Source organism: Lontra canadensis, unplaced genomic scaffold, assembly GCF_010015895.1.
Source record: "Lontra canadensis isolate GAN:19392208 unplaced genomic scaffold, GSC_riverotter_1.0 scaffold17, whole genome shotgun sequence".
In the NCBI taxonomy this organism is placed as follows: Eukaryota; Metazoa; Chordata; class Mammalia; order Carnivora; family Mustelidae; genus Lontra; species Lontra canadensis.
The window spans coordinates 13651033-13673854 of NW_022631011.1; the positions used below are offsets into that span (position 1 = coordinate 13651033).

Below are 22822 nucleotides of genomic sequence, written 5' to 3' on the forward strand. Positions count from 1 at the left end.
CGCACTTTCAGTTATAAGATTAAAAAGCTCCGAGTATCTAATGAATAGCATGATGATTATAGTTGCTATTGTAGTGTATACTTGAAATTTGCTAAGAGGGCAGATCTTAAGTGTTCTCACGCACACACACACACAAAAAGTAGCTATGTGACATGATGGAGGTGATGGTGGATGGGTTAATTCACTTAATGGTGGGAACCCTTCCACAATGTATGCATAGATCCAATCACTGCAGTGTAACTTTAAACACGTTACAATTTTATTTGTCAATTATCCCTCAGTAAAGCTGGAAAAAATAAAACAAAACTGAATCCATCACCCTCTATAACATATACCATAACCTATATAGTAATAAACCACCTAAACAAACATAAAAGAATTTAATAAATGTCACTAGGAAACGTTCCCTTGCAAACATCTTGATGGCTGATTTTTTTTTTTGATGGCTGATTTTTTTTTTTAAAGATTTTATTTATTTATTTGACAGAGAGAGAGAGACCACAAGTAGGCAGAGAGGCAGGCAGAGACAGAGAGGAGGGGAAGCAGGCTCCCCGCTGAGCAGAGAGCCCGATGTGGGGCTCGATCCCAGGACCCTGGGATCACGACCTGAGCCGAAGGCAGAGGCCTAACCCACTGAGCCACCCAGGCGCCCCTTGATGGCTGATTTTTTAAAAACCTTTTTATCTGGGTAATGTTAACTGATGGTTCCAAAGCATGAACAAAATGCGGGATCCTATGATGGCACTTTACATATGGTTTTGCCAATAACCCTGTACGGAAGGTACCATTAACAGCCCCCTGTGACAGAGGAGCAATCTGAGGCCAAGAGGGGCTGAGTCACATGTCAAAGGTTACCCATCCCATAAATCACGTAGCCAGGCAACCTCTTCCAGAGACTAAATTGTTAATTGAGATGCTGTTTACTGCTTCCCAGAGGCTGGCACTTTGTAAACACAAGTAAGAGAATCTCCTGATAGAAACCTCTAGGACTCTTGATCTTACTACTCCTATTGCCCGAGAGTCTTGGCACTAATTTTTATGAAGACTATACATTCATCAAACAAATTATATTCTCTGAGGGGCTTGGCACTTAAACACTGTACTTATTCAGTATTGGACCTCATGTTATCCCCATAAAGTATATTATTCCAGTAGCAGCAATGAGATAAAAGAAGCAAAGGGTCCAGGACTTGCTCAACATATCAACCTAGTCATCCTAACTCCAAATTTTTTAGTCCCCTGTGAACACGTGTTCTCCCTCAGCTCTCTTATCTTACTAGTTGCCAAGTCTTAGATCTTCCTTTAAAATATCTTTAGCCTCAGCTCTTGTAGGTCTTCCGTAAATCTCTCATTCAGGTCCTCAACATCTCACCCCTCTCTAATGGTCTACCTCAGAATTGGTCTCCCTGTTTCTAGTCCTTTCAACACAGCTGGTGCCTTTGGCCTTTGAAGGCATAATGGGAAAATTTAATAAATTGACACTCTTGAAAAGATACTAAAAAATATCCTGTAGCTTTGTAAGAAGGCACCCCAAAAGGCATATCACTAAACTTCCTACAATAGGTTATGTAAGAGCAAAATTTCAACACTAAATTCAGTTCACGAAAGTTTCTCTATTTGCAGTAGTACTGGGAAGGAAAAAAAATGATAATTGAAGAAAAATTTTGATGATGTAGTTCTCTTATAAATTGGGAACAATGACCCTTGAAGGACCATGAAAAAAGTGAATGTCAAGATAATTTATTATTGTTACATTATCTACCTCATTTTTCACTTTGTCTTACTGGGCTGTGATATCTTTACAAGGTACCAAATATCCCAAACATTAGTGAACACTCTTTACAGTGTATAAAAGAGGATCTGAAACAGAGTTGGTGAATTTCTCCTCCACTCTTACTTTAATACAAAATGCTAACCAGAGGGGGCAAGGCATATGATTACTGTCAAGGTTTCAGGTTTAGAAGGGGCTGTATGTGTAATTTCCAAGTTCCTGCCACCCTTTCTAAAGCAGGGTTTACCTCCTTTGCCTGACTGAGCTCCTTTTGTGATTTACGGTGGGTTGTTGTTTTCGTTGTAGAAGAGCCAGTTTCTATGCATGTCGGTTGGACAAGCACTTATACGTTATTGGTGGAAGGAACGAAACAGGCTATCTGTCCAGCGTGGAGTGCTATAACCTAGAAACAAACGAATGGCGGTATGTGTCCTCCCTGCCACAGCCTCTGGCAGCTCACGCAGGAGCAGTGCACAATGGGAAAATATATATTTCAGGCAAGTCATTCCTCCGCTCTCTGTTACCAAGTTCAGTTCCAAGGCACTTTCTTGACTTGTATGTATATGTTTAATTCACAGGGGGTGTACACAATGGAGAATACGTCCCATGGCTGTATTGCTATGACCCTGTAATGGATGTCTGGGCTCGAAAACAAGATATGAACACAAAACGCGCCATCCACACTTTGGCTGTAATGAATGATCGCTTGTATGCAATTGGAGGAAATCATTTGAAAGGTCCTTTTTCTTTTTTTTTTTAAATCACAGTATCATTTGCATCTTCTGTTTCTTGCTAAGGGGGTTTCTCGTTAGATAATCATAGTTAACCAAGTAAAAAACATGTTGACCAAATAAAAGCGACTCTGTGTAAATTAGCTGTACCCTTGGGCAAGCATTTATTTTGGCTCCTCTGCAGATAGAATTATTTTTAAGTTACCGCACACATTAAAGAAATGAATAATGATGTCAACAGAAAGTAAAAAATGAGAGCATTAATAACTGAAAAGCACAAACAATTTGTTGTAACAATGAATTCAGTAAAATAAATTATTCCTTATCACCAAAGTTATAGTAATAAATTTTTTCCAGAAAATTGTTTTTTGTAGTAATCATAAAGAACTTCGGTCATAGATGCACAAAGAAGCTAATACGTGATTTTTCTTAAAGAAAATATTTCGTAGAATTTCATGTCTAAATTTAGTATTATTTCTTTGAAGAGTTGGATTCCAAACGTTCTCTGACTCTCAAATTCTTTGTTTTATTAATAAAAAAATATTTAAAACGTGGTATTTTTAGAGTTTCGTCTGAGCTCCTTTCCTTCTCCGTACATGTGTATGACGACAACTTTCTGTAGTTTGTGTGCGTGTGGTATTACGCACGTGCACAGCACACTGGGCACAACAGGGAAGCTGAGAGAGCTCTGGTGTTGAGAAGAGTCCCTGAACTACTTCGGGCCCTGGTCTCCTCACCTGAAAATGAAGAAACTGGTCTAGCTGATCTCTAAAATCTCCTCCAGCTCTGACCTGCCATGATCCTTGAAACTGACCCAAACGAGAAACAGGCCATCCACGTGTGGTAGCTGAGGATTTATTTTTCCATAGTACACCCATCTCAAAAAACGGGTTAGATGTAGACATTCCTTCTGGATTTCCTATTACATATGTACCCCTAGCGTAATTAAAGACCACACAGGCTTAATGTTTATGTAAATATTTCCAAGTTCCTACTCAATCCTAAATGTCAATATCCTGGTCCCTGCTGCTTATCTTTGTGCTCAGTGGGAGATTTTCTTTGCTGCTATAACTCTTCCTTTTTTATTCTTTTTCTCTCTCACTGCTGCTCCTTCATTTCAATCCAAACACCATTCCTTTACATCAGAATACTTGTATATAGTATTACTTTTGTGGCTTTCTATATTAAAATGTGAATTCCGCTAATTTCTTTTGCATAATAATGAAACATTCTAGGAACTCTTGAATTTTGAGGTTAAACTTGAACAGAAAGATTTGGGGAATGACAACCTAAATGAGAAATAACACACACACATCAAATGAGGTTGGCTCAGGGGCACCTGGGTGGCTCAGTGGGATAAACCTCTGCCCTTAGCTCAGGTCATGATTTCAGGGTCCTGGGATCAAGCTCCACATCGGGCATCTGATCAGCAGGGAACATGTTTCTCTCTCTCTGCCTGACTACTTGTGATCTCTTGGTCTCTGTGTCAAATAAATAAATAAAATCTTAAAAAAAAAAATTAAGTTGACTCAGGGAGTCATTACGGCTTAGAGGGAAAGGTGTGGGTTTGTGTCCCAGTTATGCACTTGGAGTTGTGTGGTCTTACTCAAGACACTCACCCTCATGTCTATAAAAGAGGGATAATTATCCTTTCCTTGGTAGTTTTTTTGAGGCTTACAGTCAACATATGTAATACATGTACTGGGCACAGTGCCTTCTGTGATGCCACTAGAACTTCAGCCTTGGGAATTTGCTCCAATCTTCAGTCACATATATTATCGTCAATAATCTTAATGGTAAAGGAGAGGAATACACCACAGAATTCCAGTAAACACTTTGTTCTACTGTTCCCAAAGCTATCTGATTTATTTTACATAAGAAGTTACATAAGAAGTTCAGTGGCCTGAAATAATTTGTCCACCTCTTCCAAAATGAAAATTACTCTACTTTTTGGTCTATCTTCTCAATTACTTTGAAGAGTCCAGTAAGTTGATTAATTTAGTGTATGCATTGTAATTGTCAGCTAGCAAATATCCATTGCATGCATTTAAATAAAGGACAATTTTACTTAGGATTTGGTCTGCTCGATGACCATGAAGCCCTCCCTCTACAGATTTTTGACTTCCTAAATTAAAAAGCAGGGCCCCAGTAGAGTCCCAAGATCTTAAGTTGTTCTCTGCAACCTGTTTACTGACCAGTCACTGAGAAACTTCATCAGAGTAAGTGAAGAAGCCCTCAGCAGAAGTAGCCCCTGACTCTACCTTAATCCTTAGTAGATATTGGAAACCACTCATACCATCGTAATTATTTATAAACATAAACTATTGGGGCAGCTGGGTGGTTCAGTCTTTAAGCGTCTGCCTTTGGCTCAGGTCATGATCCCAGAGTTCTGGGATTGAGCCCTGCATTGGGCTCCATGCTCGGCAGGAAGCCTATTTCTCCCTCTCCCACTCCTCCTAATTGTGTTACCTCTCTCGCTGTGTCTCTCGCTGTCAAATAAATAAGTAAAAAATTTAAAAATAAATAAGTAAGTAAATAAATAAACTGTTAAAAAGGTAAAAGTTGCTAAACATCATGTTTTTAGTTAATTAAAACATTTGGAGAGAGCTAAATATTTGTTTAGGAAAAATGATACAGTTTAGTCTGTAAGAATATGAGCTCCGAAGCCCCTTTGCCTGAGTTTAAACCTCAGCCTGTCTACTTGCTGGCTGTCTGACTTATTCAAGTCATTACCTCTCTCTATCCCTCAGTTTTCTCATCTGTAAAATGAACGTAATGTTTAACTATCTCAGAGATGGGATGAGGGGAATTAAGTGAATTCATCTACATAAAGCATTTAGCAGACAACTAGCTTATTATAAGCACTTTATAAAATGTTTGCTTTTAATTATTTTAAACCTTTTTAATCCAAGGTTTTAATAAACATTTTAAAATAAGATCTACCCCCATATAATCAATGTTTACCAATGACATCGAGTCAGACATTCTTGCTTTGGATTAATTGGAAATACCCAGAGTTTGTTTGTTTGTTTGTTTTAGGTCTCTGTAACATGTCTCATGATTTCACTAGTAAATTTATACTTTTGTCTCTTTAGAGACACAATTAGCTATTTCTTGGCTCTGGCGCTTTTTTTAAAAAGAAGCCCTAGCCTTAAATCAGGACCCTGAGAATTCATTCTTACGTGCTTCCATTTTGCTATGTCCCATAGGTTTCTCCCACCTTGATGTAATGCTCGTGGAATGCTATGACCCAAAAGGTGACCAGTGGAATATTCTCCAAACTCCCATTTTGGAGGGTCGAAGTGGTCCTGGCTGTGCAGTGCTCGATGACAGCATCTACCTTGTGGGAGGCTACAGCTGGAGTATGGTATGTGTCCACATTTATCTCACCCTCCTCCTCTCGGTTTTGTTCTTGCTTTGTGTTTCCCTCCATGTGTGTTACCATCCACGCAGAAACCTTTGAAGAGTATCGTGTTTTGGGGCACCTGGGTGGATCAGTTGATTAAGCATCTTTCTGCCTTTAGCTTGGGTTGTGATCTTGGGGTCCTGGGATTGAGTCCCTCATCCAGATCCCTGCTCGCAGGAAGCCTGCTTCTCACTCCCCTCTGCTGCTCCCCCCTCTGCTTGTGCTCTCACTCTCTCTCTCAAATAAATTAATTTAATTAAATCTAAAGAAAAAACTGTGAGTATCATGCTTGTATGCAAGCTATAAGTTACTTCAAGTAATAAAAAACAATCAGTGAATTGTTGTCGAACTGACTTGCTCTCTCATCCACTGTTTCCCAAAATGTGGTTGGTTCTCCGCCTCTATCCTGTGCACATGCTTTTGCGATTCTGGCTTTCCAACTGAAAGTGAGACGGAAGTGGTTTTACAAACTTTCTGTTGAAATTGTTTGCAGAGTTCGTTGAATTGTTTGAATTGTCCAGAAAGTTTCTGACCAGGGAGACATAAAAACTAGAAATTGTTAAATATCCACAAAGTCTCTGTAGGATATATAATTTGCCATTGCTTTTGACTTTGGCCTGTCTTTATCATGAAAATTTCCAAGCTCACACACACAAAAAAACGAGAGTACAGTGGACTCTCGTAAACCCAGCCTCTGGCTTCAATATCTGTCAAGATTTTGCTCTACTTTATCTGTCCTCCCTTTTAAACATTTTGACTAAAGAAATCTGAAGCAAATTCTAGACATCATATTATTTCACCCTAAATGATTGAGTACTTATCTTTTTAAAAAATTATTCATGTGTTTAAACATACCATCAACACACCCAACAAAATTAACAATAATTCCTTCATATCTAATCTATATTCAAATGTTTCCTATGGAAATATATATTCCAAGTTGATATGTTCAAGTCAGGATCCTATAGTCTCACTTGTATTTGGTTATTATATCTCATCCATCTCTTGCAACCTGGAAAATTATCCCACTCCACTTCTTCTTCCATACATTAACTTGTAGAGAAAACAAAACAAAAACCAGGGTCAGTTATCATAGAGAAGAGCTGGTGTTCTGGAATGGGCGAATGATGACCTTGCGAGGTCATTTGAAACAGTCTCTGTCTCTGTATGGGCTATAAAACAGACACTTACACATAAGGACTTAATAATTAAGATCAGATTTTTTCTGTTTAAAATTTCTTCTGTTCTTTTTTTTTTTTTCTTTTTTTGCCAACAACACCTGAGGAGGTGGCCACGTAGTTGGAATTATATCACATGAGGAACCTTATAGGGCCCTGTGGTCAACATATTCATTTTTTAAATGATGACCGTCTTCATATTTTCTTAGTTATAGATTGGTGTTACAAGATTAAATGGGGGTTTATTTGTTTTGGATCAAACAAGGTTGTTAGATAAAGTTGGGTTTTTTTTAAGATTTTATTTATTTATTTGACAGATATCACAAGTAGGCAGAGAGGCAGGCAGAGAGAGAGGGGGAAGCAGGATCCCCGCTGAGCAGAGAGCCCGATGCGGGGCTCGATTCCAGGACCCTGGGATCATGACATGAGCCGAAGGCAGAGGCTTTAATCCACTGAGCCACCCAGGCGCCCCTGTTAGATAAAGTTTTGGGGGAGTTTTCAGTGGATATTAGTTATATGGAGGCAAATATATATTGATATACAGTAACTAGATATTCAGACCTGTGCTTGATTGCCAGGACACGTGAGTAAGCTCCAAAAGCATACGCATTTGGAACCAGACACCAGCAGTCCACTTTCAAAAACTGATGACTAGGCTGGTTAGAATTTTTGGGTTTTGCCTATGATAAAAACCAAATGGGTAAAAAAAAAAAAAAATACAGGTCTGGTGATAGAAGGGAAACGTTACACAAGCACTACCCCCAGACGTTAACAAAGGAAACAAGATTAAAGACATTTTTTATTTCTCATGTGGCCACTTGAAAATCAATCAGTCAATCAATCAATCAATGTGCAAAAAAGTTGGCAAGCCCACTTTTCCAGTTTATTTTAAGCTAGTTTTGAATGGCAGCTCTGATTCTCTATGGTAGTAAAATGAAAATGGAAGAGTGAGGCAACTATCTCAAATCCATTGTACTGAAACTATTTGAAAAATTAAAGATGGGTTTGTGGGGTGCCTGGGTGGCTCAGTGGGTTAAAGCCTCTGCCTTTAGCTCAGGTCATGATCCCAGAATCCTGGGATCGAGCCCTGCATCGGGCTTTCTGCTCAGCAGGGAGTCTGCTTCCTACTTTCTCTCTGCCTGCCTCTCTGCCTACTTGTGATCTCTGTCTGTCAAATAAATAAATAAACTCTTTAAAGATGAGTTTGTTTGTTTTTAACTTAAACCAGCTGGACAAATTCAAGTTTTTGGTCAATTATTTTAAAGGATTTGCTGTTCATCTAGGTGTTGTAGGCACTTGACTCTTATTATTAATTACACACACACACACACACACACACACACACAAATTTTGAAATCTCTTGACTCTCAAATTTCCTCTTCGAATAAAACAGTTTAAAATCCGCTGCTTTCAGGGAGAGGGTGGTGGGGTTATGGACATTGGGGAGGGTTCGTGCTATGGTGAGTGCTGTGAAGTGTGTAAACCTGGCGATTCACAGACCTGTACTCCTGGGGCTAAAAAAAATTATATGTTTATTTAAAAATTTTTAAATTTTTTAAAAAATTTAAAAAAAATAAAATCCACTGCTTTCATTTGGAACTTTTCAGCAAGAGCAGAGAATTGATGTTTTCTTTCCAATGTAAATGTGATAAATAAGATTGTTGTCACACTTCTCTGAACATTCTTCCCTAAATGCCCCCTGCTCTGCCATTACAGGGGGCCTACAAGTCATCTACAATATGCTATTGTCCGGAAAAAGGCACCTGGACAGAACTGGAAGGAGATGTAGCAGAACCACTGGCAGGCCCAGCCTGTGCAACGGTTATCCTGCCTGCCTGCGTCCCTTACAACAAATGACACCAGCAAGCCCTGGAATGGACAATATCACATTCTAGGAGACAGTGACAGGTGACCTCGCGATCATACTAGGAACAGTGCATTCTAATGGTATAACTGCCGGAATCCACCCTTGGTTTCTAACAATACTTCCAAGTAACTACAAAAGAAAATGACCTGTTCTTGAACAGATAACCGTGTCTGGAACTCGGATCACACCAAACGTGCTGTGGTGACAGATGCTTCCATTTCAGACTGGTTTTAATTCGTCCCAGCTTTCCAAAAACTCCTCACATGGATTTTAACTTTCAAAAGGAGAAAGATAAAATATGGAAGAGTGCCCCCAGAGAGACCTAAGATCAGTATTGTGCATTGTAGTCTACCTGCATGTGATCTATGTTGAAGTTTTGGGGATATTGTGTTCATGAATGATTCAGAATTTGACCCACTAAAATACTTACTGCATCACAGGAATTGCCACTTGATTTTATATTCCTAACCTGTGGCTACTTCACAGACTCCATAGGCAACACAATTGTAGAAAATCATATGAGACTGAAGAGGAACATGTTTGTTTCTATAGATCTTCATTTCATTTACCTTCTGCCCCTCACAGCACCCCATGGGATCAGAGAAGAGAAAGATGTTGGTTCTTGTAGCAATTGCTTCCTGCCCTGTAGGTTCTAGGCCAGCCAGTCATAATCTGTGTCCTCAATTTTATATGAAAGATTAAAGCAAAATATATTATGTCACTGTTCATTCCACAAAGGCTCAGGTTTTTCTCATTTTTTACAGTATATAAAAAAGTAGTGAACACACCTGTCATTTCCTCCAAAAAGTAGGACTGAAAAAATTGCTTGTCCAATATTGAAGAGATTCTTGTTGGTTAGCACATCTGACCCAAACTTAACCCATAATGAAACTGGGAGATGCCTTTCAGGAATTCAGGGATAGAAAAAATAATAATTTCTTTTAAGTACAATCCCGGCTGTCTCTCTGTCCTGAAGACACACAACTGAAAGGAGCCATGAGAGTGAATCATCCCTCTTAACAAATATTTCTCCCTCTTCCTCACCTTTGGCTCTAGAAATGGCTCTAGATTTGACTCTAGAAAAGCACATGACTCACCCTGATTATTCTCCAACTCATCATACTCCTTTGTTATCACCAAAGATGCCTGAGCTCAGTTAGGTGAGCAATTGCTAGTTGTCTTTAGGAGCAAGAGGAAATTAGGAGCAGAAGGTCAGGAGAGCATGAGATGGTTTTCGGTGCGGCCAGTCAACAGAGCAAGACTGGAAAGAACATAAATTTGATTTTCAAGCCCTTCGGAGCTGGAACAAAAACAGTTAGGAGTAAATACCAGCCTAAAATATTTCCCCATCACCCAGGGGTGTTGTTGAATCCCTTAACAAATGTGTCATTCGAAACAACGTGGGGAAGCCACAGATTAAAAATGCTTTGGTGATAAGCTTTCACTGTGGAGCATGTCAAGATAGATGGGCGTACTGGCATCTAATGCCTTTTCTGCAGTAAAGTGCAATCTTTGTTGTTTTTGTATTTATTTGTATGTTCAGATCCAAAGGATCCGTTGTAAAAATATATATATACATATATATATACATATATATATATATATATATATACATATATATATATATATATATCTCCAGTGCAATCAACTTGCATTTCTTTTTCCTTGAAAACATACAATACCGAGAAGGAAAGAAAAGTTACAGTACTTTGTGGGGAAGATCGTAGCTGGCGTGCTGAAGAGAACAAGGTCGGCTTCAGAAACTTTGATTGTCAACCGCTACCATTTCTTCTGAAAGTCACAGTTTATACGAGGATATTCGCCTTCCTTAGACTTGTTCTTCACTTATTTTTTATTTCTAGCCAAAATAAATAAGAGCATTTATGAGAACTGTAAGTAAAGCTTTCTGTATTTCAGAAAGGCACAAACTATTAGAAGTGAAAAGTGAGTACTTACGTCACAGAGATTGTAAATTTTGTACAGTATTAGAATGTGTAAATGAAGCTTGCTTGGAAGGGGAAAACTTTAAATAAAAACTTTATGTACTAACTCAACTGTCTCATATTCCTACCTATAAGGCATACGTATAAATCTCTATGGTGAATTGTTTAAAGGTTTACAATATGGAAGTGCCTAAATATTGTTATTCTGCTAATGTGCTTTGCAAGTTTATTTAGCTTCCTGGCAACATGTAAATGTATATGGTATGGACGATGCAAAAAATGGTGGAATGCTTCTGAAAAAAATGTTGTGAGTTCAAAATTATGACTAGAGGGGTGCCTGGCTGGCTCAGTCAGTATAGCATGTGACTACTGATCTTGGGGACGTGAGTTCAAGCCCCACGATGGGTGAAGAGCTGACTTAAAAAAATGAATTTTTTAAAAATCATGAGTAGCATCTGATTTATCCACTGCAAGAGTGCTGTGATGAGACATAAGTGACCTAAGATCTAATAATTAAATACTTATGTGGATTATAAGAAGCACCATATGTATTAAACAGTACTTGCAAAAAAAAAAAAACAGTACTTGCACACTTTCTGAAGAATAAGTGAATCACGCACTAAATTAGATCATTATCTTAAAACATAGTACTTAAGTGTATTTTCTTTTTAAAAAATCTGAAAAGGAAGTGCAGGGGAAGAAAGAGCTGTGGGAGACAGTAGGGGAAACTGAGGTATGTAGCTGCAGATAGAAGTTGGGCAACCTTCTAGGCAAAGAGCTGTGAAGGGTTGGAAATGATTTCCTGAAGCCTGCAAGAAAAAATTTACTTTAATTTTTCCCAGCTAAATGGACCTTTATTGATAACTAAATTCACAATTAAAGGATCATTTGATCCCTCCTGGTATTCCATGAAAGCAAGAGTAATGGGGTTTCTCTGTTCTTCTGCTGGCTCTCCAGCTTTCCATGCTTGCTCTTTGTGGTGGCCTCTGGTACCATCTTCTCCTGAGCCAACTGACTAGTTGTTGCGGGGCTTCTTCCAAATGCCCTGAATCCCCGAAAGCTCTAGTACTGACCAGATACCATGGGCAGTTAAGCAAAAACATCTCTTTTTCCTAATCCCAAGGAACCACCTATTTTAAGTCTGTAACTAGACTGGCAAAAACTGGGAGAGTGAGCATGGGGACCAGGTTTTTTAATTAATTAAGCTGTGTTTGTAGGTTTAAAATTAGTACCTGTGTTAGTGCTCCCCATTAGGGCCAAATTTATATTTTTCCCAACTGCTTGATACTTACATCACCTAACAAATTGTCATCATTATCGACATTAAAAGTATCAAGTATTTATTTTTTTTCTGAGATTTTATTTATTTACTCAATAGACAGAGATTACAAGCAGTCAGAGAGGCAGGCAGGGAGAGAGGAGGAAGCAGGCTCCCCGCTGAGCAGAGAGCCCGACGTGGGGCTCAATCCCAGGACCCTGAGACCATGACCCGAGCCAAAGGCAGAGGCTTTAACCCACTGAGCCACCCAGGTGCCCCAAAAGTATCAAGTACTTATTTATTGAACATAACCCAAAAGGCATCACTATAAATGCCAGAGTTCTCATTAAACTTGGTTCCCTGGGTCAAAGTATTTTTTAAATGAAATAGAAAATGAGCTAAAATAAGGTTGGTAAAGCATCCCAAAGCCAATTAAAACACACTGGCAGGTAACGTGAAAGACTGATCTCCTATAGATGAGGTAGCGGGAAGATCAAGACTGATCCAGCCTGACTTCCAAGAAGCGCCTGACCTAGAGGATGTTGAAATTGTGATAGGAAATAAAATGGCAGGGCATCTGAGTGGCACAGTCAGTTAAGCAACAGACTCTTGATTTCGGCTCAGGTCATGATCTCATCGTCATGAGATTGAGCCCTGTGTAGGGCTCCATACTCAGTGTGGAGTCTGCTTGAGAGTCTCTCCCTCTACCCCTCCTTCCACTCATACTCATGCTCTCTCTCTCTCTAAAATAAATAAATCTTTAAAAAAAGAAAATAACAATGAGAAGCAGAAAGGTCAATATAAAAAGATACCTAAGTAATATGTCTTTTTTGTGTGGTTGCACTGTATAGAGCTACTCTGGTTAGTACAGTAAATACTAGCCAAGTAGTGGATGGGGTTCTTAATGGAGATATTCTACATGTTGAGTTTACGGCTTGGCACAGTAGCAAAATGTTCAGTTCTACAGATGAGTATGAAAAATACCCTTCAAGAATGCAACACAACGGTATAAGAATAAGAAAAAAGTCTACAAATTGAAGTTTGAGTGGCTTATTCTACTCTAGGTTATTGTCTGGCATATATTAAGGACTCAGTAAATGTCAATTCTTAACATTAGCATGATTAATATTAACCCTAGTAGTAATAGGTAATCTAGCTCACTAATGATGCTAAAAACAGGATGATTGAAGTGAGTTAACATGTAGAACTGTTGACTCCTCAGGCTAAAAAGAAATATATAACTTCAGATAATGTGACTCTTGATTATAACCTCCCCTTCTGTTCTTTATTTATTAGGTTAACTCTTCCTCTGTGGCCTTTCAAATCCCCCATGTAAAACAAAATGACGCATGGGTTGGGGAGGTAAACATTGAGCTGCAGGATGAAGTCATCCTACATTTAGAGAGATGGAGGGCTTCTTGCTTCCAGACAAGTTACTCAGATCCAGGACATTTGAGGGGGGGACCTGGGGGCACAGTTGGTTAAGTGTCTTTCTTCAGCTCAGGTCATGATCACATGGGTCCTGGGATGGAACCCCATATAGGGCAGCCTGCTTCTCCCTCTCCCTGTGTCCCTCTCCTCCCCCATTCAAGAGCAATCCTCTTGCCTGCTCTTTCAGATAAATAAATAAAATTTTTAAAAAGGAATATTTGAAAATTGAACTAAATTAGGAAAAAAGGAGTAAGAGAAATAGGGTTTGGTTGTTAATTCAAAGTTATTATGTCAACAATATTATAATAACATAACACTTCCACTGATTGAATGTTTATTATGAATTAGGTATTATGCTGGCATTTTATACACGTTTTCTCATTTACTCCTCTGAAGAGTTCCATGAGGTAGATATTATTCATAGATTAGAGGTCAGGACAATTTGGCTCAGAAAGGGTAAACTGTGTGATAAGGTTAAAGAGCTGATATGTTGTAGAGCTAGGAATGGAGCCAAGACTTTAAACTTAAGTCATCCTCTGACCACCATCTTCTTCCAACAAAGAGACTTTCTAAGTCAACCATTTGAAGTCATGTAGGAACTCTTGATGAATTTGTCCTAGATGAAAAAGATGTGCTGGAAGGGAGAGTGAAAAATTAATGACGACACATCATGGCAAATGCTATCTATTGCTGGTGTAAATTAACTACAGGGAAGTGCAAGACTGGGCAAAAGGAACTTGTTCTGTGACCCTGGGTGGTCATTGAGCTTCTCCAACTTGAGTTTTGCCATCTGTGTATGGAGTGATAATCTCTCATGCAGAACATTGTCATGAAAATCACAAGTAAAGAATCTGAAAACTCCTTGCAGCTGGTAAACTCGAAAGTGAAATATGCAAATCAGCTATTGGGACACAGTTACACAGTCTAACTTTTTCCTTGGGACGCAAGATACATGAAAACCTGGCTTCTGCCTCACTTCTGGTTCAGTTTTCTTTACTACTGTGTTCACTGAGCAAGGTGAATCCTTGCTTTTCCACAAACACAGCTATGCTTTTCCATCTTTGCCCTTTTGCTTGTGCATTTTCTCCACAGAGAATGCCATTTCATGCTCAACACTATCTATTAAAATCATGTCCTTCAAGGTCCTGTTCAAACTCCACTGCTTTCATTAAGCCTTCATGATCACAACAGTCTTGTGTGATATTTTTCATCTGACTTACTATGGCTTTCTAACTTTATCTATTCCATGCTGTTTGTGAGATTTTATGTCTTACCCTTTTACTAGATTCAGGGTTCCTTGAGGGTAGAGAGAATATACAATGTGCCTTTGAAAGAAAAACAAAGGCCATAAAATATTCATTGAATAAAAGTACTATTTTTTAAATTATCAATAAAATATAACCAAATTATGGGCACATGGGGAAATACAGGGGGAAAAAGAAAAATACCTTTAGTCCACCATTAGCACAGTAACTTTTCTCTTTGGGGTCTGGTCTTACCCGTCTTTTTCATTTGACATTTTGCATTCTACACAACTGAATTTATATCTTGACGTCTTAAATTTTTTGCATTTCTCAAGCATGTTTCCGTGTGACTAGGTGGTCTTTATAGTAATTTTTAATAATTTCATAGTGTGCTGAATGAACACTCAAGCATTGGCAAATTTTGATTTATGTACTGGTGTCACAGAGTCCTCAAATGGCATTTGTATGTGTTCTTTCGGATTCCCTCCCACCGATCTCACTTTACAGTTCATGTTCCACCCACTGCTAATATTGCTTCACTATAACAAATACTTTGAAATATGTAAAAGCTCTGGTTCTCCAGAGATATTGCTCATTCGGTTCATCTCCAGTCCTTTTCGTCACTTAACATTTCTGATGAGAAATGCTACAGCTCCCCCCACCTCCAGGCTCTTCCTGAATAGTTGTGGTAACTTGTACACTCCTTGTGAATGGACTTAGACCACCAACACCCCACTTCAGGCCAGATGGCATTCATATAGTTCGGCAGGAAGTTCTTTACTTGTCTCCAAGTTTTTCTTAAAAGCAATCCAGACTATTAAAACCAGCTAGGATAGGACACCATAGTAAACATATTCATTTGTTTTCCAACATGATTGGCCATGTTAATCCAACTCACAGGAAAGAAAAAAGAAAGAAAGGGAGGAAAAGAAAACTTTAAAATCAAAGGCCTTTTAGGCTACATGTCTGATAAGAAAATATCATTCAAATCTCTGACTAGGCCGTACTTAGGGTAGTCATCATTTCCTTTAAATCCTTAAAATATTTACTACCTATACTGGTTATATAACATCAATAATATATTTTATTATATTGATAGCATTATATGACATACTTATTACTTGTTTTACACTTGTTAAAACAAGTGTAGATGGTATAATGCCTGAAATGTGTTTTCCCACAGTGCCTTGCCCATAGTTGTGTTTAATAAATGAGAAGAAATTTGATTTTTGAGGTGTTAGAATCTGTGAAGTAGCAAAGTCATTTCTGACTGAGAAATTTTATGCTCATAATCTTGAAAATGCATGCTGAACATGGATTTTCCCAAAAACAATTCTGACTGCTATGAATATGACAAACTCTACAATAGCCTCTGTCTGTAAGTATGGGCAAGCTAATTGTCTTTGTCATATTAACCATGTTTCCTCTATTTAATGACTGTGAAAGCCAAATTTTAATGCAAAAACCTTTGTTCAGTTGTATTAAAACCTTACTATCATGAAAGTCTTTGCCCCAGTACCCAAATGAGATAGTACTGGTATAATTCTGGACTCTAGCTCTGAAAACATTCACAAATATTGCTTCTCAAGGGGATCTCTTCACAAATAATGATGAATAGGTAATAACTCTTTTGGCATCCCAAAGAGTATCTCCAATAATATGCTGTCAATTTTTTGCTCATTTATTCCTTTCATTATGGACAACGCTCTATGATGTGCCTGATAAAGAATATAAATGTAGGTAACTATAATGCAAGGTATATGTGCAATAAAGATATATGAATAAGATGATGTGGGAGTTTCTAGAAGGAAAAGTTTATGCCCAACCAGTGGTATCAGGGAAGGCTAGGGCAGAGGGAATATATAAAGTCAATCTTAAAGAACAGGTGGAAAATAAATAGAATTTTTTCTCTTCAATTAATGTTTGTAAGGTAATTCTTGAAAATACAGTAACTAAGTTTCATATGGAAAACTGCTAGATAAAAGATACTATAATCACCTCCAGAGCAGAGTATGGAATGGTGTTATAAATGATGATGAAAATGAAGAAGTGTAAAGACAAGAACTTTTCATGTTTAGATTGAATGAAATAATCCACAGCTGGCCAAGATATTTGCCATGGCAAATAACAAAAAGAGAATAAATTATTTTTTTGAAATATTTTGCAAGGCATCAGTGAGAACTGAAAGCAATTGGGACTAAATGAACCAAAGTTCCAAAGAATGGAACAGTGTTCTGAAGTGGGCCAATGATGGCCGGTAATTTTTTTTCTCTGGGGACATTTTCAAGTCCGGCCACAAGTTGATCAGCCTTGGCCCAGGCAGAGAATCTGTGCTGTGGGAAGGAAAAACCAGCAAACTTTTAGCTTTCATACAGAACTGGAGTGACAAAATGAAAACTTGAGGAATCCTAAACACACAACCAGTTTTCCCTGAAGGGAAACATTTGGAATTCTGGTGTTGGTCAGGAGAATGGGGAACTAGACCAAAAACTTCTAGAAGGCAGAAAAAAATTCCCACAATCTCACAGTGTTCAGGAATTAAAGATTTGCCAGGTGAAGAGAACTGTTTGAAATATATGATTCCTCATTCCCTTAAGACATTTATGAATTTTAAAGTTATACAAGTTAGGAAGATAAAAAAAATTAAGCTGAAAACCACTGGAGAAAAGAGCTGGATCTTCTTTTAGACTTCAGGCTGAAGATACAAAGACCAGACTCTCAGCCAAGAGCCTGGGAGAGACTGCCCTAAGAATAGAACCAATAGTAGACTAACAAATCCTGAAATGAGCCCCAGCAAAGCTCAAATTGAAATAATGCCTCCTCACCCTATCTGAATAATAGTTAGGAGGTAACTTTCCCTAATGGAAGATAAAACTATATTGAGTCACTACAGTTCTTTTATACACAAAACCACACATTCAGTCAAAAATGACTAGACAGGAGAAAAAAATACAAGACCATGTGACCTATAATCAATGGAAGAAAAAGAGAAAACAAATAAACCCATGACTGATCCAGATTTTTGAGTTAGCAAATACCTATGATCAATATACTAAATAAAATGTAAGTAAAGTAGACAAAATAAATGAAAGGATGGAAAATTCTCTGAAGAATTAGAATCTGAATTTTAAAAGAATCAAATAGCTATTCTAAAACTAAAAAGAAAAAAAATACATATCTTAAGTCAATGGAGTTAACAGCAAATTAGATACAGCAGAGCACAAGATTGGTAAACTGAAAGAAAGATTAATAGAAAATATCCAAATGAAGCACAGAGAGAAAAAAAGAATAGAAAAAAGTATATATGTGTGTGTGTGTGTGTGTGTGTGTTATATATATTCATATATAGGTATACATATATATATGAAAGGATAAATATGTGGGAAACTCTAAATGAATAATGACCATATGAAATAACTGCAAATAGTTGTGAAATTTAAAATATGTAGATAACTAAATTCTATAATGAGAATAATTCAAAAGACAAGAAGGAGTGATAAATAGAGTTCAAATGTTCTAAGTTTCTAGCAGTATTAGGGAAGAAGTAAAATAATAATTTGTAATAAGTGAAGGAGACATGTTGTGGTCTCTGAGTTAACCATCAAAAGAATAATTAAAAATGCAAAATTAAGAAATGAATAGGAGAAAAATGGTATAATGAAAATAATTAGATCAAGAAAAAAGAAGAAAGGAGATAAGAGAGGATACAAAGCAGATTAAATAAAAAGCAAATAATAAGATGGGAGATATAAAACCAAATAGATCAGTAATTTCATTAAAGATAAATGGACTAAATATTCTAAGTAAAAGAATAAGATTGTCAGACTGATTTTTAAAAACTCATTATATGATGTTTATAGGAGACAAAATTTAAATGTAGAATATGCCAAAAGAAAACTGATGTAGCTGTAATACCACTAGGTATAATATAAACATAAGTAGAATTTTAAAAGTTCAAATTGGGCAAGCTTAGCACCCCTGGGTTGGTGATATTTGGCATATTAGATGGTGTTTTACATATTACAAATCAGTTGTAACTAATTGGTATTTTAAGAAATGATTTTGTACAAAAAATATTTAATATGAAAGAAGAAGTAAAGAAAGAAAAAGACAGAAAAAATAGATGATAGATAAATAGAGAGAGTGTGTGTGTGTAAGGTGATCTTGGATATTTATTATAAGGTCTCCCAGAATTTATATTTGTGGCTCAAATTTCTAACATGACTCTTAGATCTTCAGGCCGTCCTCACAGTATTGTTTCTTTAAACATGGTTCCTGGTCTCCAGGAGGTCTCCACTGCGTGTTCCCCAACATGTACCCACATGCAAACACAGCCATCTCAGTAATGTTTAGGAGAAAAAAGATACTATGTCACCCCAAAATCCTAAAACTGGGAGTGGAGATGGAGGGTATAAAACAATGATAAAGGTAGGATGAGATATTCTGAGAATAAAAAGAATCTTGTTTTGTAGGAAAGAAATATATAAAGAAGTATTATTCATCCCCAGATGAAAACAAAACAAAATCATAAAAAGCTCTGTTTGGGGGTAAATTGTCAAGGAATATGTCTGATATATATTACCTCAGTTATCAGTTAGATTCTTAAATTGAGGTTTGACTCCAAAATGCCAGAAGAGGCAGACCAAATGAATTGTGTGAAAAGTAAGTAGTTAATGGAAGAGGCAGATAGTGTTAATAAATTCCAAAGGGCTTGTTCCATCAAGAAAGATTCCATTAATCTGCAGAAGCCTAGCTCATAGGACCTCATAAGACACATTGTGTCAGTGTCAGTGTTCCACACCAATTACAGATTTCTGAAGGGCCATCAGAGCAAAACTACTCCCTTACTATGTAAGCCGGCACTGCTGTAACTAAGATTGCAATTGGACTGGGACAAATCTCTATGATCTTGATATATGAAAATCCAAATAGATGGTTTCCACAGAAATGAATAAAAACATTTCCAAATTACTTATTCAGAATTAATCCACTGCAGCTCTGCAAAGCAAATACATTTGATGAGGCTCAGTAAAGCAGCCAATGAAAAATAAACCAAAATCACCCAATAAGGTAGTGCTGTTCGCGAACATGAAATCCATGCACAGTTAAAATAGGAATTTAGACAAAGTGTTATCTTTTAATTTCAAGTGTACACATCCATAAAGTTAATAATTGGAAATACCTTAAAGATCACTGGATACAATTTTAACTAGATGAAAAGAGCAAAGGCTGTAGCCACTGACCCTCCTACCCAAATCTTGATTCTGTTGTTTCCTAGCTAGGTTAACATGGGCAAATTAAATTCTTGTCTCCCAGCCTTAGTTTTATCATCTGCAAAATGGGAGTAAAAATACTTTTTTCTTGGGTGTAATGAACTAATTTTACATCTTCAGGTGAAAGAAGGAGAATACAGAAAGATGAAGGGTTGTATTCAGGACCATCATTAGTTAAGAAAAAGAGAAATTTAAGAGTCACAAAACTGGCCTCAGAGTCCCAAATCAATCCTCTTCTATTTCTGTTTTGTTTCATTTATGGTTGAGTTTCCATTTATACAAGCAAACTGAGCTAGAAACCTGGGGAATTATCCCAGGAATCTATACTAAAGTGATTTTTCTTCAAATATTCTGTTGATTCAAATCTACCTCCCCCCTCCCAAAAAAAGGTTTGAGTTTCAGATACCTGGCATTAAATCAAATATTTTAAAGTTTGAACCCATGGCATATGTAACACGATATGAAATGGACTTTTTTCTGTTGTTTCAAATGAAAGTTTGGGCTAAGTCCTCAGAACTGAAGACAGTGAGTATTAAGGGCAAGTATGTGTTAGTTTAGTTTTTCTAAGAATCAAACACCAAGACGTGTAGACGTGAGAGAGACATATTGAGGAAAATGCCCATGAGGAAAAGGAGGGGACACCAATAGAGACAGGAATCTTGAGAATGCTCTTCAGGTCCGAACCCAGTGAAGGAGAGAGGGAAGAAAAGAAAGTTGGGCAGGGAGATTCTCAGCCTATAGCAAAGATCTAAGGTTTGCAGAAGGCCAATTAGAAGCTCTGGAGGCAAAAATCACTCTTCAGAAGAATTCTCCATTTGGTAGGAACAAGCCTGTCTTAGCATCCCTGACATACTCAGTCACTGGCTGGAAGCAATCTGTGGGAAGTGTGGCTTTGGCATAAACACAGTGACAGATTCTGAGCACAGCAGCTGGGACTGTCAGTCAAGTATGTACCCTACAGCTGAGGCTCTGAGTGGCTCATTTTTATGGCCGCTGCATCACATTTTCTATATGTGACTGTCATATCCCCAGAGGACTTGCTCAGAAGGAGGCTTACTGATCCAGTGACTATAACCTTCCAACACTTCTGAAAGCAAAGACTGTAAATTAATTAGAGGGAGATCTTCAAAGGGAATTTGTAGGCAAGAGGGTGCTGAGACATTTCATCTCCCCTCAGACATTCATGGGAATTGGAGTCATCTGATTGAGTAGAAACTGAGATCCCTACCTCCTCCCCCAAGCTACCATTCCTACTATAAAACACTGCTTCCAGAGCGGAAAGCAGGAGCATCCTTGTGAGATCATTGAGTTAGGGACCACAGAGTAATCAGTATCTTCCCTTAACCCTGGCGAAGCTTGAAGGTGGAATTCTTGGAGAGCCCCTGGCATGTATGTATTAGACACATCCTCTTCACATCAGATCTCTCTGTTATTTGAGAGACAGCTTTATATAGACTCAGAAGGGGCAAAAGCAATGCAACTGCACAGTTCATTGCCTCGTCACTTATTTCGACTTGAAGTACATTATTTTACTCTCTTGAGCCTCAATTTCTTCATCTATAAGAGAATTGTAATTTCTACTCCAAAAGTTTGTTGTCAGAATTAAATGAGATAATGTATGTGATAGTCTGAGAAACCTCCACAAAAGCAATTCTGTTTTCAAGCAAAGAAGTAAATTTAGTGCTCTGTAATCCTGGCCGATTGTACGGTTTGAGAAAACACAGGTTTTGTCATTTAAATAGCACCTTTAAAGAACTTGCTGCCCTAAAAGGAATTTATTGAACACCTGGGGACTCAGAACTACTTAGGACAGCTCAGGAACTTCTTTCAGTACTCTTACTGTTTGAGGACAATATTTTCAAGGGTCCCAGTGTTTTATTATTTAATGGCTGCAAATTACTGTACAGATTGCTTGGAGTTAATGACATGACAGGGTGACCAACCATCCCGGTTGCCCTGGGATCCTTACAGTTTTACCACTGCAAGCATAGCAAGCAAACCATGACATTGGGTCAGCTCCTTGTTAAGCTACTAAAGCACTGCCTAGAATATATTAGGCATTCAGTGAAAGTTAACATTTGTTGTTGTTTTTGTTTATTGAAATGTGATCTTTACAGCACCTTTACGTATAATAACCCAGTTGTAGAAATAGCCAAAATGTCTCACAGGAGGTAACGTTAAAGGAACAGCCATATATCCATGACATGGAATCAACAGAAGGATCTACTGATACGTGGGACGACCTCAGTAAATCTCCACTGGATGAGGCTGGGGAATCTCAAAAGATCACCTGCTGGGGGGACTTTTTACACAACATTCTTAAATGACAAAGAATAGAGAATAGATGAACGGTTGTCAGGGGTTAAGAAAGAGGTGGGGGTAAGAGGGAAGGGAACACCGGACACCGTGAGAGGTCCTTGCTGTGAGAAATATTCTGCATCCTGACTCTATCATTGTCACTATCCTGGTTGTGATATTGTTCCCTACTTGCCAGATGTCACCGTTGGTGGCAAACTAGGGAAAGGGTACAGGGGGATCTCTCCGCATTATTTCTTACAACTCCACATAAGTCTACAATGATCTCTCCCTAAAACATGTAACTGACAAGAATCTGAAAGTGCAAGAACACCAGGGTGCCAGGTCAGCCTGGAGTTTATTAGATTGCTTTTTTTTGGACCATGTGATAGAATAAAAAGTGGAAAGTTTCAGATGAGTAGTTG

The 22822-nt window shown here is 37.9% G+C and overlaps 1 protein-coding gene across 2 annotated transcripts in view; it reads left to right on the top strand.

The window, feature by feature from the left end:
- The window catches only part of KLHL14 (kelch like family member 14), a 96198-nt gene extending 86808 nt beyond the window's left edge, over positions 1-9390 (top strand). For both annotated transcript variants that reach the window (XM_032859675.1, XM_032859676.1), the window contains 4 exons: positions 2078-2268; positions 2350-2508; positions 5712-5869; positions 8803-9390. In XM_032859675.1, coding sequence (XP_032715566.1) covers positions 2078-2268; positions 2350-2508; positions 5712-5869; positions 8803-8943 — 649 coding nt within the window. In that variant the 3' untranslated portion in view covers positions 8944-9390. The remainder of the gene's footprint in view (positions 1-2077; positions 2269-2349; positions 2509-5711; positions 5870-8802) is intronic.
- The last annotated feature ends 13432 nt before the right edge of the window (positions 9391-22822 follow it).